The 19,867-nt window shown below is 42.6% G+C and overlaps 1 protein-coding gene across 1 annotated transcript in view; it reads left to right on the forward strand.

Annotated features, from left to right (window-relative positions):
- Positions 1-14,959, forward strand: part of SLC6A16 (solute carrier family 6 member 16) — a 25,706-nt gene extending 10,747 nt beyond the window's left edge. Inside the window, exons 5-13 of the mRNA XM_015810274.1 lie at positions 624-744; positions 3,189-3,370; positions 4,841-4,951; positions 6,260-6,501; positions 9,572-9,755; positions 10,597-10,798; positions 13,734-13,893; positions 14,047-14,209; positions 14,693-14,959. Coding sequence (XP_015665760.1) covers positions 624-744; positions 3,189-3,370; positions 4,841-4,951; positions 6,260-6,501; positions 9,572-9,755; positions 10,597-10,798; positions 13,734-13,893; positions 14,047-14,209; positions 14,693-14,959 — 1,632 coding nt within the window. The remainder of the gene's footprint in view (positions 1-623; positions 745-3,188; positions 3,371-4,840; positions 4,952-6,259; positions 6,502-9,571; positions 9,756-10,596; positions 10,799-13,733; positions 13,894-14,046; positions 14,210-14,692) is intronic.
- The last annotated feature ends 4,908 nt before the right edge of the window (positions 14,960-19,867 follow it).

Below are 19,867 nucleotides of genomic sequence, written 5' to 3' on the forward strand. Positions count from 1 at the left end.
TCCCTGCTCTGTGAATGTTTACATGTTATGTTCAATTAAACCATGGCAACATGTAATGTTTGTGTATTATTATTTTCAGCAGACTGTGTTTTTCTATTGTTGTGACTTAGATGACGTTCAGAGCACATTTTATGACCAATTCATGCAAAACTCCGCGTTATCCCAAGGGGTTCACATACTTTTTCTTGCAACTGTACATACATACATACATACATACATACATACATATATACACTAGCTGTACCCGGCCACACGTTGCTGTGGCTCAGTCTGGTTAATTGAAAAACAATGAAAAAAGAAAAAAATAAACTATAGTCACGAAATGAACGCTATGGTAAACAACACAGCTCAATTCCAATGCAATGTCACACGAAATAATTAAATCAAAATGAAAATAAATCGAAATCTATGAAAATTCAATTTAACAATGCAATCGGAAACATTGAAATGGAATCGTAAAATTGGAAATTTCAGAAGAGGTTTAGCATGTTCTAAACACATTTCTTTTCAAATGTTTTTGACATCATCTGTAGTTTGTCGGCAAATGGTTCCTCTTCATCAAAGCAATTGTATCCATGTCCAGGGACAATATGGAACACTGATTCATTTTGCTTTCCTTTTAGGTGTGTTCTTTTGTTGCCCTATATTATAACGTCATTATGGCATGGAGTCTTTTCTACTTGGGTAATTCTTTCCAGTTTCCCCTTCCGTGGAGTAATTGCCCAGGAACAGAAAATGAAACAGGTGCAGGTAAGTTGGAACACAGGAAACAATAGGCATTTGTGGCTTTTGGGGGGTTTTGTGGCATCTCTGTATCACAGAATTATGCTGCTTTTAACAAGGATTCCTGCACACAGTTCCCAGTTCCCAACCCTGAACTGTGTGGTGGAACAATGGTTTAACCAGCTCTTTCCCTCCCAACTTATGGCAAGTTTCAACTTCTCCTAAGGCTCTTTAAAATACTGATATCAAAATATCAGGAGTTGGTTGAGTAGTAGATAAATCCCAACTATGGTTTGACCATTATAGGTTGTTTGTAACTCAGATGTGTCTAGTCCATTGGCCACTTGTGGCCCTGGATAGCTAGTAATGCATTCCCACAAGATTGTTAATTTTTAACATTATTATGTGATTTATATACATTAACTATATTACATACTTTATATGCGGCCTAAGACAATTTCTCTTTATTCAGTGTGTGGAGCTAAAAGGTTGGACACCGTGCTTTAGCTTAAAGGGAAAGCACATGTTTTTGACACAAAATTTCTAGGCAGGCCTGAGAAAAAACACTTTTAAATCACAGAGAGCTGCTATAAGTCAGTGTGAACAAAAAAGAGACAGATTCCTGGTCTGGAATAAGGTAGGCATATACAGTATAATCTTGCTAATCTACCATGAAAGAATATAGGAATGGAAGATTGTAAATAAACCAGTAGACTGAGCTGGGACACAGCAACCTTTTGCATTCTTAAAAGATAATCAGGTATTAAACTTCATCTCTTAAAAAGTTTATCCACCCAATCGCATGAAACGTCATCTCCTGGATGCAGAAGGAGTTAAATAAGAATAGTTTCTACACTATATATCCTCCTTTGCAAATTGCCTAAGTAAATGAACAGTGATTCCCCAGGGCTGTGATACCTGGACTGCAAAAATCTAGGCAACCATTAGAATAATATTTCTCAGTCATGGCAACTTTAAAATGAGTGGACTTCGACTCTCACAATATTCTCACCAACATGCTGACTACAGGGAATGTTGGGAAATGAAGTCCACACTTGCTACTAGTCTAGTGAGAAACTGCATTACAGTATTGAAGATGAAAGTGATAGAAAAACTACAGTTGCTGCCATCTAGTGGTCATGCAGTTCTTTGTCGTTCAGATACATACAGTAAACACATTGCTATATTAGTCAGCAGTCTTTTCCATGAACCAAGCTCTTTCAACAATGTTTAGTTGTGAGCAAGTCCTATTTAAAAAAGATCCCCTGCAGTGTTATTTATGGGTTCTCTTTTATTATTACTATTTTATTATTGTTAAGCTTTCCCTTCTTAAGGCAGCGAAACTATTACTTGCAATGATATTATAGACTACCGGCTTTCAATCTACAACTGCCATACCTTAAATAAATAAAAAAAATTGTCTGTTTTGAGTACTTGGGAAATGGGAGGAATTTAGTTTAATTGGGTGTTACCTAGCTAGCTGCTGTCTGAAAAAGGAAGAAGACTTTACAATATTCCATATATCATTTTCTCTGCTTTCTTTATAACAAACTATATTTCTTTTGAAATACATAAAAGTAGAAACTTTCATGCTTGCAGGCATTAGAACAATTTACCATTAACACTTCTCAGTGATTCTGAAATGCAGTAAGAAGAGCAAACATTGGAAGAGAAATTTTGATTATAGTTGATTACTTTTGTGAAAACGCTCAACATATTTTGTCTGTTCACCCTGGAAAGCTGACATAGCACTTGAATTCTTTAGGAAACAAAACGCAAGAACTTGAGACACATGAAAGCTACCTTAGGCCAAATAGGCAGTTGGCCCATCCAGTGTCTTACACCCAAATAGTATCAGTCTTTGCAGATTTCCAGAGAATAATCTTTCCCAACCCTACTTACTGTCAAGAGATAGATTATAATATGAAATTTAGACTTTCTGCATGCAGAAAGACACTCTATGCCTGCAGTATGGGAAAATGCATTTGAATGCATCAAATTATAGTACATTTCAAGAGAAAACAGTTAGTGCTGGAACTGAAGACTGGAGGATACAAGCCACAGAGTGGAAAAACACTCATGGTCTTTTCTGAAAATGCTTCTGCGTTAATATATTTGGTTGGCCAGAGTTAGTGAAAGAAAAAAATGGCTGTGCAAATAAACCTGCCCTTTGCTCATATTTGCTAAAATCAGTTTTGTAATCTTTGCAGTTCTAAAACAACATGGAACTGCCGTGAAATAGAAAAAAAACTCATCCATTTGGGGTGAGAGGCATTCTGGAAATCAATATATTTTAGATGTACTCGACAAACAAACTTTATCCACAATATTCCAAAATAAATGTCCTGTTTTTGTTATTAAGCATCATTGGGAAAGGAAAAGTTGCCCATTTCCCCTAACCCTAACACACTCTCTCGCTCTCTTTTTCTTTTTCTCTCTCTTTCTCTTCCTGCCTTTCTCTCCAGTCACAGAATCTGAATGCACGGACAGTTCTCCCACTATCTATTTCTGGAACCGAAAGGCCTTGCATATTACCAACTCCATAGAGGAGAGTGGGGGTCTTGACCCAGCCCTTGTTGGCTGCCTCTTTGCTGCTTGGATGCTGGTTTGTCTCGCCATGATCAAAGGCATCAAATCATCTGGCAAGGTGGGTTGTGTCCACTCTTCTGCCTTTACACAAAAATATTCCGTCAGAGACTTCATACAGGTCATCCTCAATTTATAACATTAATTCAGCCCAGAATTATGACCATAAGCCATGGTTAACTGGGTCACCATGTGACCAGGCCTGATTTTACTATTTGATTTGTGGCAGTTAAATGTTCATTAAGTCAACGCAGTGGTCATGAAATGAATCCGTGGTTCGCAATGGGTGTTGTTTGTTTTTTTTAGCTGAAAACTGGAAGTAAATGCTGGTTTCCAGCAAAAAAGCTGTAAATCATGATTATATGATCTCAAGACACTGCAAACTGCTGTAAAGTGGGCCAGTTGCCGAGCATCCAATATATGACCACATGATTATAAGGGGGGGGATCAGTACTTCAAATCCAGGCTAGGTACCCCTGGGGAGGTCTGTTGTAATTTGAAGTGGTCTCTAAATGATAGTGTAAGTCGAGGACCGCCTGTAATTGACATCTCTACCATTATCTTGCATATAGGTGTCTTCTTTTCCTCAGCCTAGCAGCTGAGGAATTAAAAGACGCTTGCTCCTGGGGAGGAAAGCTATGGCAAATCTAGACAGCATTCTAAAAAGCAGATACATCACCCTGCCAACAAAACTACATATAGTCAAGGCCATGGTTTTCCCAGTTGCAATGTATGGCTGTGAAAGTTGGACCATAAGAAAGGCTGAGCGACAAAGAATTGAGGCCTTTGAACTGGAGAAGACTCCTGCGAGTCCCCTGGACTGCAAGGCGATCAAACCGATCAGTCCTAGAGGAGATCAACCCTGACTGCTCTTTAGAAGGCCAGATGAAGTTGAAACTCAAGTACTTTGGCCACCTAATGAGAAGGAAGGACTCACTGGAGAAGGGCCTAATGCTGGGAAAGATGGAGGGCAATAGAAGGAGGGGGCGACAGAGAATGAGGTGGCTGGATGGAGTCACTGAAGCAGTAGGCGTGAGCTTAAATGGACTCCAGAAGATGGTAGAGGACAGAAAGGCCTGGAGGAACATTGTCCATGGGGTCGCGATGGGTTGGACACAACTTCACAACTAACAACAACAACAACAAAGCAGCCTCCAGATATGGTGGACCAAACTTTCATCTCCACTAGTTGATCTTTGGGCTGAGGAAATTTGCATATACTTTGAGATTTCAGGGACAATGGGAGTTGGGGAAGAGGAGGCAAAACAAGGGAAGCAAATAATTTGGATTATAGACCGAATGAGGGGATTTGTGCATTTTAAGTGTGGATTTTTAATGTACACTGCCCAGAGCCACTGTGTATAGGTTGGGCAGCTATATACGTTTAATAAATAAATACATTTGTGGGGGAAAAGCTACAGAAACATGAAAGACAAATGTTCCCCTTGTGCACCAATAACTTCTGCCAGTGGGATTCTCAGCATGCCTTGATTTTTATATTCATTTCCATCATATCTTCCCTCCATCCCAGGTTTTGTATTTCAGCTCGCTGTTCCCTTATGTGGTTCTCTTGTGCTTCCTTGTACGTGCTTTGCTGCTAGAAGGGGCAGCTGATGGAATCAGGATCATGTTCACCCCTAAGGTAAGAGACTCCCGCTTTGGGCTGCATCCTGATTTTGAAGTATCGGTAGTCCTCAATTTACATTCATAATTGGGACCACAATTTCTATTGTTTAGCAAAGTAGTTGTTAAGTGAGTCACACTTGATTTTATAACCTTTGTTGCCACGGCTGTTAAGCCAATCACTGCAGTTGTGATTGGCTTATGGTCCATGGCCCAGAACCAGACTGTGGCCTATTGGCCACCGGGCTGCGGGAATAGCTGGGGAGCCCCCCCCCGGGCTGCGGGAATAGCTGGCGAGGCCCCCCCCACTTGCATGCGCAGAGGCACTAGCAGTCTGTTTGTATGGGCGCCAGCAGCCCATTTGCGCATGCTCCTCCCTTCCAGGCTGCCAAGCCAGAAAGGTTGGGGAGATCTGTGTTAAGGGAATCACGGAATCCTTAAGTCAGTTGACTTCCCTGTTGATATTGCTTAGTCAGAAGTCAGCTGTGAAGGTTGCAAATGGCGATCACATAACTTCTAGAACTGCTGTAAATACATACCGGTTGCAGCAGCAAAGACTAGTTGTAAGTCATTTTTTTCAGTGCCATTGCTATACAAAAAAACGAAAGAAAGTCCAGAAAAAATTAAAATTAATTGAATAAGAAAACATCCCCCAAGGAATTCCACATCCATTCTAACCTAAAACCTGAGGACCGAGTCAGGGTTTAAAGGTTCACTTAAACAGTTCCAAGGTGGTGATCAAATAAACCTAGGTTGGGATGGTATTCTATAGCGCAGGTCTCATGTCAGAGATGGATCCCATCAGATGACATTGTTTAATTGATGGGACTTGGAGTATGCTGGCTCTGTCAGGCTGTATGGAATGGGCAGAAACTATAAGAAATAGGTAATCCCTCAAAGATCCAGTCCCTATCCCTTAGAGCAGTGTTTCTCAACCTTGGCACCTTGAAGATGCGTGGCCTTCAACTCTCAGAATTCCCCAGCCATCTGCCCTATAGGATTTTATAAATGATAACCAGCACCTTGAACTCCATTCATAATTGCATTCAGAGGCCTGCTGGCTTGCAGTGCACCTCACAAAGCAGAGGTATTACATGGGCCTGTCCATACTGCCACATTCTGGACTATCTGTAGCTTCCAAATAGTCTTCAAGGACAATCCTGTGTAGAATGCACTGCAGTAGTGCAATCGTGAGGTCACCAAAGCATGTTGAGCTTTTACGCCTTTCAGCAAATGAGAAAAGGTCTAGGAGGGCCAGAGGTGCAGAAACGTGAAATGATGCCGTTTGTCCCTTTCTCACAATTTCTTATCTTTCTCCACCCCCAAGCTGTCCATTTGGGGAGATATGCAGGTCTGGCGTCAGGCTGCCACTCAGGTGTTCTTTGCCCTGGGTCTGGGCTTCGGCACCATCATTGCTTACTCCAGCTACAATCCTCAGAATAACAACTGCCACATTGATGGGTTGCTTGTGTCCGGCATCAATTTCCTTACCTCGGTGCTGGCCACACTGGTGGTTTTTGCCGTGCTGGGTTTCCGAGCCAATGTGTTGGCACACAAGTGTGTTGAAAGGTTAGTGTCCATCAAACGGTTGGTAAAAGGGCAACAAGCATGATCAAGAGCCCTGGTGGTGCAGTGGTTAGAATGCAGCATTGCAGGCTAATTCTGCTGACTGCCAGGAGTTCAAAGCTGATCGGCTCAAGGTTGATTCAGCCTTCCATCCTTCCAAGGTCAGTAAAATGAAGACCCAGATTGTTGGGAGCAATATGCTGACTCTAAACCGCTTAGAGAGGGCTGTAAAGCACTATGGAGCGGTACTGTATATAAGTCTAAGTCAGGGATCTTCAAACTTGGCCCTTTGGCACGCTGGCTGAGAAATTCAGGGAGTTGAAGTCCACAAGTCATAAAAGGGTCAAGTTTGAAGACCCCTGGTCTAAGTTCTATTGCTATTTTTATGACCATATGCTTACATACAAGCGGTATATAAGTCTCAAGTGCTATCATGAGATCAAACAGTTAAGTCCTACAAGAAAGGATTGAGTGGGGGATATGATACCCCTTTTCAAGTACCAAAGAGGGATGTAACAGCAAAAGGTAGATCCTAGGTTGACTGGGCCACCTGGCTGCACCTGTACCAGTCTCATTCTTTGCTCCAAAAAAAATCTGTCATCAGAATCTTTTAGCCATCCCTCCTTCTCGTGGGATCTACCTATCTTGCAGTTAAAATGACTTGACTGAATTTGTTCCCTTCATGCTGCTTATGAGGGAGGCAGGGCATTTCACAGTTTGAGATGCCTGGATATTATTAGGTATTATTCTCAGTTATGCCTGGAATAATTGGGTTGTTGTTATTATTGTTGTTGTTGTTGTTATTATCGTTATCATTATTATGGTTCATTGCATAGTCAACCAGATGTTTAGACCACGTTTGGCATCTTTCTCCACCTATTGAAACTTCCCAGGAATTTGGGATAGGCAGATGGTGTTTGATGCTGTTAAAAAGGTATTGTTACAGGATATAAGAGATAAGCTGTTTTGAGTAAAGCTGTTTTTTGCAATTGACTGATGGATTTTTTTAAATTCCAATGGTGTTCAAGCACTGCTCCAGATTTTTTGGGATTGCACCCAAGGTGCCTATCACTATTGGTGCTATCTTTGCTTCCTTTTGCCACACATTCTACTTTTATTTGCAGATCTTTGTATTTTATGATTTTTCCCCAGTTCTTTCTGTTCTGTTCTGTCTCCAGTTTCTGCCATGTCCACTCTTCAGACTTTTTTGTCATTCTTATCAACAATTGTTACATCTGGAGTGTTTACCCAACCTTCTTTTCTGGTTGAATTCAAAAGTCCCAGAGTACTTTAGCTTCTTCATTTTCTATTACATTGTCTATTTTGGGGTCCCACCAGTTCTTGTTTGCAGGCAAATGATATTTCTTGCAGATATTCCAATGCACTATCATTGCTACTTTGCCATGCCATTGTTTGTAATCAGTCTGTGCAATCTTGCAGCAGCTAACTAGGTTGCTTACTGTTTCTTCAGCTTCTTTGCAGAGGCAGCATTTGCTGTCTGTTGCTGTCTTCTCAGTTCTGTTTTGTATGCTTGTGTTCTTCAGGCTTGATCTTGTATAGCTAGAATTAGCCTCTCTGCCCGCTTCTTCAACTTTCCTGCTCTTAGTCATTGCCAAGTCTTGTTATCTCCTTTGCCTGCTGTGTTTTTTGTCTACTGACCATGTAATACTTTGCCTTTCAAAGTCTCTTTTCTATTCTTCATCTGGTCTTTCTTATAGGCCAGTTTGATCTTTGGTATTCAGTAAACCTTCATGGTGTACTAGCTTCAATGTGTCTTCTTCACTGTCCTTCAAATACTCTTGCCTTTTTTTCTTCTTCAGTTGTCTGGTGACAATTGCTCCTAGCAAAGTAGTCAACATCACTGTGAGAATGAAGGGCATGATTCATTGTTATTATTTTTCTGGTCTTTCTAGCCAGAACTTTTAGTTCTGCTTGAGTCCAGTCCATTATTACAGCTGTGTATCTAATGACTGGAGTTGCCCAGGGTTGATTGTCTTGATGGTATTTCCTCCACTGAGTTTGGACTTTAAGATCTTCACTCTCTTGATGTATTCATGTCTAGCCTTCTTCTTGACTCCAATGTGCTTCATGGTATCAGCTTGAAGGATAACCAAGCATAGTGATCTTCATCCAGACTCTTGATGTTATTTCCATAGAGCTTCTTGATTCTTTCACTTTTCACTATTTTTCCTTGCTGATGGTAAGAGTGACACATTTGTTCAGTCCAAACTCCATTGCACCATCTTGGCAGTTTATGCAAACTGTTGAGCAGCAATTCTATTTCAGATGGTGTTTTTCCATACAGTTTCAGATCATCCATGTAAAGGAGGCGAGATAGCCTGGCAGATTATTATTATTATGGTTACTTCTGACCATACTTTTTCATTTCTTATTGGACATTCCTTAGTAGAGTCAGTGACTAGTCCATAAAACACATTGGTGTATATTAATTGTTTATTGTATGTAAGCATATGGTCATAAAAATAGCAATAGCACTTAGACCAGGGGTCTTCAAACTTGACCCTTTTATGACTTGTGGACTTCATCTCCCAGAATTTCTCAGCCAGCGTGCCTGACTGAGGAATTCTGGGAGTTGAAGTCCACAAGTCATAAAAGGGCCAAGTTTGAAGATCCCTGACTTAGACTTATACAGTACCGCTCCATAGTGCTTTACAGCCCTCTCTAAGCAGTTTTACAGAGTCAGCATATTACCCGCAACAATCTGGGTCTTCATTTTACCAATCTCGAAAGAAGGCTGAGTCAACCTTGAGCCAATCAGGATCAAACTCCTGGCTGTGGGCAGAGTTAGCCTGCAATACTATATTCTAACCACTCCACCACCAATTAATTTGCAACAGTTTAAACTCTACCTGGAACTCTCCAGATGTGTTGGACCTCAAACTCCAGTATTGTCACCCAACTTATTCTTGAAATTCCAATGTTGCCTCCAAGCCTTGGTTGCCCAACCTTTGTCTAATGTCTTCCAGGTCACTGAGTTTGGGTTTTTATGTTCTGTTTGAGAGTTAAGATGTTTTCTAATCTTTCTACATGTGCTATATGTTTTGTTTGGCAGAAATGCAAATCTTTTGACGGACCTAGTGAAGAATGGTTCCTTTTTAGATGTACTTCCTGCAAACCTGTCTCAATTTTCACCTGCTCAATACAGCAATTGGTATCAGGATGAATGGGATGAAACAAAGAAGCAATTGCAGAAGTGGAAAGTTGGTGACTGTCGTATAGAAGATGAAATGAATAAGGTGAATGGATAGGCAAGGGCTGGATTCACAAATCCAGCTAACTATAGATCATGCCAAACCGTTAACGAGGATTTATAAAACCCAGTGGCTGAGTTCACCAAAACCAAATAGCAAGGTTATGGATTAGAATGATGTGTGTGCACCCAGTCATGGGCTGAAATCAATCCCAAGAAGCAAACAGCTGCATTTGGGGTAAAAAGAAGTCAAGCTATTGAGCAGACATGGCCCTGCATATATTATGACTTGCCAGTTAAAGCATAACCTTTCGGTTTAGTACAGTGTTTCTCAACCTTAGCAACTTTAAGATCTGTGGACTTCAACTCCCAGAATTCTACAGACACCCTATTGCAGGGGTTTTCAAACTTGGCCCTTTTATGACTTGTGGACTTCAGCTCCCAGAATTCTGGAAATTGAAGTCCACAAGTCATAAAAGAGCCACGTTTGAAGACCCCTGCTCTATTGGGTGTCTTCTGGATGTGTAACTAGGGCCGGGGTAGACAAACTTGGCTCTTTTATGACTCGTGGCTCAGGAATTCTGGGAATTGAAGTCCACGAGTCATAAAAGAGCCAAGGTTGCCTACCCCTGAACTAGGGGAATGCTGGCTGGGGAAGTCTTAAAGTTGAAGTCCTCATATCTGGAAGAGATCCAGATTGGGGAAGACTCTGGGAGTGGTTTGCTCTCCGCACTTGTTTCAATATAGTTTCTGAACATTTAGTTACCAAACTAGGTAACATCATCAGCAGGCTTTGGGGAACGGACTCTATTAAAAGTTTTCCATCTGCTTTAAATTTGACATTTGCTACAGCTCCTATTGTCAATGTTTCTCTCTTTCTCCCTCAGGGTGTGGAAGGGACAGGCCTGGCCTTCATCACCTTCACAGAAGCTATGACCCTGTTTCCAACAGCCCCTTTCTGGTCTATACTGTTCTTTTTTATGCTGCTCAATTTAGGGCTAAGCACCATGTTAGGGAACATGCAAGGAATCATCACTCCTTTACTGGACAACTTCCACAGTCTCCACCGTCGGCGGACGCTCTTCACAGGTACCAGAAAGGGGCAGTCTTTCTTTCTTCACCTGGGGCAAGACCAGAACTCATGGCTGCATTAATATATGCCACAAGGGCTGGGATTTTAAATTGCAGTTCTTTGGACTCTACAGAATATGGGCCGCTAAACAGGTGGTAGGATTTAAAATATTCTGCAAAATAAAATGATAGGACAGTGGTGGTGAACCTATGGCATGTGTGCCAGAGGCGGCATGCAGAACCCTCTCTGTGGGCACACGTGCTGTCGCCACAGCCCTGCCTCCCCCCACAGCCCCCTCACCAGCAGCTCCCCTGGAGGAGAGTCGCCCCTGGGCACGACCCGCATGGAGCAGTGCAGCCAAGGACATGATACCAGGCAGCAGGGATAAGACTCTGCCCTCACGTCCCGTCATGCACAGTTGATGCTGTGGGGTGTAGGCGGAGGGTGTGGCCACCATGGTGCTGCAGGGCCGCCTGGACGATCTGCGGCGGACTGTGGAGGCAGTAGGTGGCCCTGCAGGTGGATGGGGCAGGGGGCGGAGCGGGGACAGGTAGGGCGGTTTTGGGGCACTTGGTATCTAAAAGGTTCGCCATCACTGTGATAGGATTTCAGATTCCAGAAAGAAGAAGCTGCATTTAAAATGGAATGCCAATGGTGTTGATTGTTGATGGGGCCACTTCAGATGGCCGGGTCAGAATTTGGATGCTACTACTTCCCAACAACAAAATCAATCTGGTGCTCTGCTCCGCAAGACACCAGGGAAGGTTGGCGCATCCATACCCACGCAGATACCTGTTATTGAAGGAACAAAAGGTGACATGCAAATTCCCCATCACAATGAAGCAAAGAACAAAGCATTGTTCCTTTTACAGCAAACGCTTCAAGTATATTTCATATTAAATCCATGAAATTGGAATTTTCCCTTTAAAACATTTCAGGAGAAAGAACATCATTTTGGGCTTTTTCCAATGTTAACATACAGGCAATCCTCAGGTTATGACCATATTTGGGATCAGAATTTCTGTTGCTAAGCAAGGCACTTCTTGTGAGTCGTATCCAATTTTAGGATCTTTTTCCCCACTATTTGTTAAGTAAATCACTGCAGTTGTTCAGTGAATCACACAGTTGTTAAGCAGATCTGACTTTGCTAGTCAGAAGGTGGTTAGGAAGGTCGCAAATGCCGATCATGGGACCGTGGGACACCGCAGCCACCATCAATGCATGCTGGTTGCCAAATGCCCAAATTTGAATCATATGACTGTGGGGACGCTACCATGGTCATAAGTGCAAGGACCGGTCATAAGACATTTTTTTTCAAAGCTGTTGTAACATCAAATAGTTGCTAAACAAATGTAAGTTAAGGATTGTCTGTACACAATTGTGGAGCTCCTAGTCTGGCCTCCAGTTCCATATGGACTGGTTCCATGTTTTGTGGGTCTTGGGCAAGAGATCTCAAAGGGTCTTCTCCATTCTGGCTTATAGCACCAGCAGTTGTCCCACACCTGGGCCTAGACCAGGGGTGGGCAACCTTGGCTCTTTTATGACTCGTGGACTTCAACTCCCAGAATTCCTGAGCCAGCCATGCTGAGGAGAAAGGGAGAGGTTTCCATGCTGAGCCATGCTGGCTCAGGAATTCTGGGAGTTGAAGTCCACGAGTCATAAAAGAGCCAAGGTTGCCTACCCCTGGTCTAAACAAACAAGCAACTGCATGTTGTCCCTAAATGTCAACCTCATCCAGGTCCTATAGCTCTTTTGGACTGCATTTCTTCTGCCATTATGCTGCAACAGCAGAAACACAGCTGCAGAAGAGTGCAGCAAAGTAGCTGAGCTCGGCCAGCCTGCATTTTGCTCACATCTCTGTTTGAAGCAGGGACCCTGATGGAGATATACTGGCTGTAGATATCTGATAGGCCAGAGGTCCCCAGGGACCAGTTCCACGGAGAAAGGTTTTTCCACGGACCGGAGAGTGCTTGGTTTTGTGTGCTGCCTGCATCCCACGGATGGGGCTTTGCTTATTTGTGCGGACCGGTTGTGGCATGCTGCGGCCCAGTACCGGTCCACGGACCAGGGGTTGGGGACCCCTGTGATAGGCCATTAAAATAATGGTTACATTCCTACATTACTCTTAGCTGTGATCGAGATGGCATCTCCTGTTTTTAAAAATGCTGCCACCTTGAAAGATCAATCTCAAGAAAAATTTATTTTGGTTTGGAGAAGATGGATAGATTATATTCAGAGAAAGTATAAAATGAATAATTATCATATTGCTTTTGATTAATTTTTTTATTATTTCTATTTACTTAGTATAATTTATATATTATATATTTTATATTTATGTTATTATTGTATATGAGAGTTAAAGTATGTTAATATTTGATTGTATTATGTTTGGGTAGCTTTATTTAGATTTGGGATGTTATGNTGAAGGGGGTAGAGTCATATAAAATTTGGTGTATTAATATGTTATAGAGAAATAATATAATTTTTTCTTTGTGAAGAGAAGGTGGTCGGCTAGTACCCCCAAACTGCATCCGAAGGTTGAGGAAAAGAAGGAGGTGGGATGTGTAGGATAGTTGGAAGAGAAAGAGGAGAGAGGTGTGGGTAGGAGGGGAGGAAAGGAAGAGGGAAGGGTGAAAGAGAGGGTGGATGCGGAGGGGGGACTGTCGATCACCTCTGAAAATATGATGTTTAATAGGGGTTTTTTTTTTTTGTTTAATGATGTGCACCATATTTGTATTAAGAATTTGTTTATCTGAAAATTAATAAAAATTTGAAAAAAAAATGCTGCCACCTGTATCTTATGCTGCTTATTGGCATCCATCTGTTAGTCCTATGATCATCCCGGTGATGCCAAATAAAAATATCGATGGCATTTCTCATTGAGTGTATCGATCCAGAAGTTCTGACTGGTATCCATTCACGCCACTGTGTTTTTTGTTTCTCTCCCTACAGTCGTGTGCTGTATGATTGGATTCCTGCTGGGCTTGGTTTTTGTTCAGGGCTCAGGCAACTATTTTGTGACTATGTTTGATGACTATTCAGCCACTCTGCCCCTGCTTATTGTTGTAGCCGGCGAAGCTTTTGCCATAGCCTGGATCTATGGAGCTGACAGGTAATTCTCTTATTTCTGCCTGTTTCCAGTTTGTTTGTGTCTTGGGAGGTTGAAGAAAGGTAGGTAGGGTTTAATCGTAACCTTTGTGCAAACAATCTTGTTTCCGCCATCCAGCTATCTACTACTTTTGCCTTTATGTTTCTCTTCCTGCAGGTTCTTGGATGACATAGAAAACATGCTGGGCTGGCGGCCGTGGAAAATCTACAGCTACATGTGGCGCTTTGTGAGTCTGGCAGCAATGTTGTGCCTGTTGCTAGCGAGTTTGGTATACTTGTTCATGAAGCGCCCCACCTACACCGCCTGGAACAGAGAAAAGGTAAGAATTTATCTACTCTTGTTTTTCACGCATTGCAGTTGGCCGGCTCGTCTTCTGTTTGAAAACAAAACAAAAAATGAAATCTAGGGACATGTGTACATGTGACATCTAGGCAGGTGTGCCCACTGCTTGTACAAATGGAGCTGTGGGCATGCACTCACCTGTCATTTCCACGGAGCGGTTCCAAACGGCCCACGGACAGGTACTGAGCCGCGGCCCAGGGGTTGGGGGACCCCTTGATTTAAAGGGTGGGTTCACACAACACGTTTAGCCTTAACCCTGGGTTAGAATTTTAAAAATGCAAGTGTTCAGACTGTTAAGCCCAAACAAATGCATCATATTATGGCTTACCTCTGGAGCAGCGTGTGGAGAAGAGCTTTTTTCCACTGAATTCGCTTCCTGAGGCAACCAGTGAATGTACAGAAGAGGCCTGATTTAAAAGTGAGAAGCATCTAAAATTTCCTCTCTCCCGTTCCTTTCCAGGCAGAGGAGCAGCAGCTGGAATACCCACCATGGGCCTTGGGCCTTCTCATTAGCCTGATTGTTGTGGCTGCTCTACCCATTCCAGTCATGTTTCTTAGACAGCTCTTGCTGGAAAGGTTTTCCCAACACAGCCACAACTCTGGCCAGATCCCTGTACCCACCGAAGAGGAAGACAGGGCGCAAGAAAAAGAAAGTCCGGCTGATCTTGAACTCAATCCCCCAGGCAATGGTTACTTTCTTGTGCCAGCAGAAGAAGGGCAGGAATAGAATGGATGATGTACAGGTAGTTCTCAACTTACAACCACAGTGGAGCCTAGAATTTTGGTCATAAGCCGAGGCACCAGGTGACTGAACTTGCTATTACTGTTTTACAACAGTCATAAAGTGAGTCAGCCACAATTACTAAGTGAATCAGGGAGTCATTAAGCAAATCAGGCATTTTTTGCCGTTTTCTGCTGGAAAACGGCAAAAAATGTTGCAAATTGTGGTCATGTGACCACGGGACTCTGCAACCGGTTGTAAAAGCGAGCCAGTTGCCAAGCACCCAAAATGCAGTCATGTGACCGCAGTAGGGTGCGGCAGTCATGACTTTGCAGACGTGCCACAAATAGCTTTTTTGAAGTCCATCATAACTTTGAGCAGTCATTAAGCATCTATTTTGAATTCCATCGTAACTCTGAATGGTTGTTAAGTGGCCAGTCGTTAAACGGGAACTACCTGTATAAAATGTGCAATTCTCCACCTCAGTGATGGCGAACCTTTTAGATACCAAGTGCCCAAAACCCACCCTGCCTGCCCCCACTCCGCCTGCTCCGCCCACCTGCAGGGCCACCTACCGCCTCCACAGCCCACAGCTACCATGTCTTTGGCTGCACTGCTCCATGCGGGTCGTGCCCGGGGGCGACTCTCCTCCAGGGGAGCTGCTAGTGAGGAGGGGGCTGCGGGGGGAGACGGGGCTAGGGCGGCGACACATGTGCCCACAGAGGGGGCTCTGCATGCCCCCTCTGACACGTGCCGCAGGTTTGCCACCACTGCTCCACCTGATTGCTGCTGCATTTGCAGCCTTTGACAGCCTTAATAAGCAAAGAATATTTCTTTGGTCTCGCAGTCCTGCCCCTAGAACAGTGGTTCTCAACCTTTTTAATGCCGTGACCCCAACCGGTCGTAAGTCGAGGACTAAACCGGTCGTAAGTCGAGGACTAAACCGGTCGTAAGTTGAGGACTACCCAACCGGTCGTAAGTCGAGGACTTTCCCTGCCCGGGAGCGCCGCACATGCGTGGTTCTGCCCCCTGCGCCGGCCGAGGCGTAACTGGCAAGTGGCAGAGACGGAGCAGGCCGACCACCAGCTGGCCCAGCTCAAGGGAGGTAAGGCACCCGCCGGAAAAGGGGGAAAAAAATGGCGGACAAAAAAATGGCGGACAAAAAAAATGGCGGACAGCCTTGCTTGGCGGCCCCCGTGAAATGGTCGATCGACCCCAAATGGGGTCCCGACCCACAGGTTGAGAACCACTGCCCTAGCATGAGAGGAAGGTTACTCGGATCTAAAAGGAGAGACTCACAATAGTGACTTCAGAGACCGACGCCAAGTCCAAGACTTCTGGAGCTAAACCATGATGGCTCTTCCGCTGGAAGCTACAAGCTTCTTAATTTTCAACACTCTCAGAGTCATGCTTGCCCAAACCTATTCCACCCATAATAGTGGGGTGGCACCTGAGCGGCTGTTGGTAGGGAGGGAATTCCAAGCAAAACAAAATCAAGTACTTAATGCTAAGCGCTTATTCATTACAGCCTGATTACCCATTCCTAAATGTATAGGATCTATATGATCACAGTGTACAGTATATTTTTTAAGGTTAAGATGGGAGCGAGAGGGGGAAAATAATTTAAAATGGAAACTAGACTGCTTTAATATTCTCATTTAAGCGGCCTATTTCGCTAGTGCTTATTTTTAAACCAAGTAGGAAAAGCATGAGAAAAGGGTTTCCAGAATTCTTTTTTTAGCCCTTCTGTGGGTCATGTGACTAAGAGGAAACGGGGCTTAGATCAGTGGGCGACATTCCAAGCTGCTGTCCAGCTACCTCTCTCATAGAGATACATAGAGTGGATTTAATCCTGGCCTGATCTGGATCATTTCAAATTTGACCTTTCTTTTACGGATGACTTCTCCCACACCAAATTTGGTCCTATTCTGCTGATGAACAGACAGATAAAGCCCTGAGTCCCTTTACATAATTTCTTTGCAGCATTCCTTTGGGTTGGAAAGAATCAAAAAGTAAATGGTAACAAGATTGGTGCTTTTAAAAATGAATAGGCCACTAAACAGTTGTAACTTCAAAAGTTATGCAGGATTGAGCTTGGATAAATTAACCTGCCCGACATATCGGGGACTGCATCTCATTTTCAGAAAATACAAAAGAAGACTGCACTATTATTCCGTTCTTTTTTTAAAAAAATCTGACCTTTGTTTGATAAGGAGAAAGGACAGAAAAGACATTTGGAAAACATAGCCATCTTCCAGATGGATAGTTTGTCATAGGAGCCTGCTTTTCCAATAAATGTGAATGAACGACACACAACAATTCCATATCATCTTGAAAGACACGTGCTGGAGGACAGTAAAACTGTAAATGGAATGATAAAGGACCTGTGAATAAAATATATTTAAGTGGACTCTTTTCACTTTGGTGAGCCACCTTATACCTTGAACAACTTTCAAAGAACCTTATTCTGTTCCCCATGAAGGCATCTTTATAACTATTGGTCGGACAAACTCTTGACTGGAGAACTACAGTTATTGGATTTCAAGGCACCACTTTCTGCAATGAACAGTGGTAAAAGGAAATGAGGCCACCAAAAAACACGGTGGCTAAACACCATTAAAGTCAACATCAGCCAGAGCGTAGAACAACTGAAAGAAATCATACAAGTTCGGAAAATGCAGAGACAGCTGGGAATTCCTGAGAATTGGAGACGATAGAACAGACAGCAGCAGCATCGTCGTCATGCTCTGCAAAGAATGAATGAGATTCAGGAAGAAAAGGTGCATTTGACTCTGCTAGAGCATCTATGTCTCACGCTGTTAAGTGTTCCTATTCCCCCAAATCCATTTTAGACTAAGCTCCTCAAGAGCAAGGACCCACCCAATGACATCTGATGGCACCATGTTCTTTCATGTTCCTTTCATCTCAAGCAGTGTTTCAAGAGGTGCGGACTTCAATTCCCAGAATTCTCCAGCCAGCCATGCTGATTGGGGACTTCTGGGAGTTGAAGTCCACACCTCTTAAAAGTTGTTGAGGTTGAGAAAGACTGTTTTAAAGACTAACTGTTATACTGGTGACTGGGAGGAATATCTTACTCTGGCTATGCAATGGGATGTTTTAGGAGGGTTGTCACAAATATTTAAAAGTAATTGGAAAAGCAAAGTGGTCAGTACACATTGGAGGTTTTGCTCCTTGTTTAACCTGCACAAGGACTGCGTAAGCAGTTATGGTGGTGCAGTTTGAAAACTCTACTGATGATTAAAATACTGCTAGTAGTATGTTTATTCCTTGCATAACCCTAGGATCCACTGGGAGGATGGATCACAATACCAACAAGAATGCGAACCGCAGTCTTACTTCGGTAAGATTCTACCTCAGTGAGAAATAAAGGTGAGGATGGACTTTTTCAGTACTTTGTCAGAGATTATAGCTCAAAGAGCTAAAAGCTTTGGAGACGTAGTCAATAGACTGCTTATTTTTATGATATTCTCTATGGGGAATTACTGGACTTTTTCAATAGTTCAATAAATGAACTGTATGTTGGAGTTTAAATTTTGTTTTGAGGACTTCCCTAATGCAGGGCAGAACAAAGCAAGTAATTAAAACTCCACTGTTCTGGTAATGGGTGTCAGTTTCTTGTGAGGGAACAGAGCCTAAGGTCTATAAATGAGCCTTAAAAGAAGAAAACAAACTTTTAATTGTTTCCCCCTTTCTCTTCAATAAAAACTGTTTAGCACAAATACTTGCATTGTATTAAATTTTAGAGTGGGAAACTGATTTCTGTCTTGGTTCATTTAAACTTCTTTATCATACGATAAAGAACTACAGTGGCAATGAAGATAAGTTGTCAGGTTCAAATTAGGGAATTTTCCTTACTCAGATTAGGGCACTTAAAAACATAGATACAGCTGTCACAATTTATTTCATTTTGATTGGGCAACTTAAGGACATCTCAGTCACTCTTTGTACTATAGCTAGGGCTGTATAAAAAATAACAAGTTCAAAAGTGTGAAATAGGTTGTTTCAAGGATTTTGGAATTCACCAATTCTCCATTCAAAATCAGATTTCATGAAATGTACCCCAAATGGTTCAAAATATAGTATTTTCCATATTGTGCCTGTTGCCTTGAAACTCAGGTGCCCAAGTTCAGCATGGAACTAACAAGAACTTGATCCCCGAATTTGAGAAAGACACTTTTACCTTTGCAAAGGGCCTTCTTTGCCCACTTGAAAGTATGAATCACCAGAAATTCAAATCATCAAGTAATATTTTCAATCTCTCATTGCAGCAGGCAGTGGTCCCATCGTATTTTTAGACGGCCCTCATTTTGCCTGTGCCAAAAAAAATCCACAATTACAGACTCAATGATTACTGTCCGGTTGCACTGACATCTATCATGAAATGCTTTGAGAAGCTGATAAATGACATTATTGTATCCAGGCTCCCACCAGCATTTGACTCGCTTCAGTTTGCTTATCGACTAAATCGCTCTACAGAGGATGCTATTTTTTCTGTTCTCCATCTGAGCTTGGAGCACTTAGAGGAAAGAAATACTCATGTGCGTTTGTTGCTCGTTGACTTCAGTTCAGCATTCAACACAATCACTCTTAATTTAATTTAATTTAATTTAAACATAAACTTCTATGCCGCCCTTCTCCCCAGAGGGACTCAGGGCGGCTCACAGCATGTTAAAAAACAAAACAAAAAACATTTTCCCTATAAAACCAATTAAAAAGCAAATATATTAATAGCTGTGTCATATTTAAAATCTTTAAAAATTTTTAAAAATTATTCCCTATTTAAAATTCACCCTAGGTCAGTCCCGCTTGTTGAAAAAGCCATGTCTTGAGGGCGCGGCGGAAGGTTAGGAGATCCGGAATCGTCCGGATCTCGGGGGGTAGCTCGTTCCAGAG

This window comes from Protobothrops mucrosquamatus, unplaced genomic scaffold, assembly GCF_001527695.2.
Source record: "Protobothrops mucrosquamatus isolate PMUCROS unplaced genomic scaffold, P.Mucros_1.0 scaffold8, whole genome shotgun sequence".
NCBI classification, from domain to species: Eukaryota; Metazoa; Chordata; class Lepidosauria; order Squamata; family Viperidae; genus Protobothrops; species Protobothrops mucrosquamatus.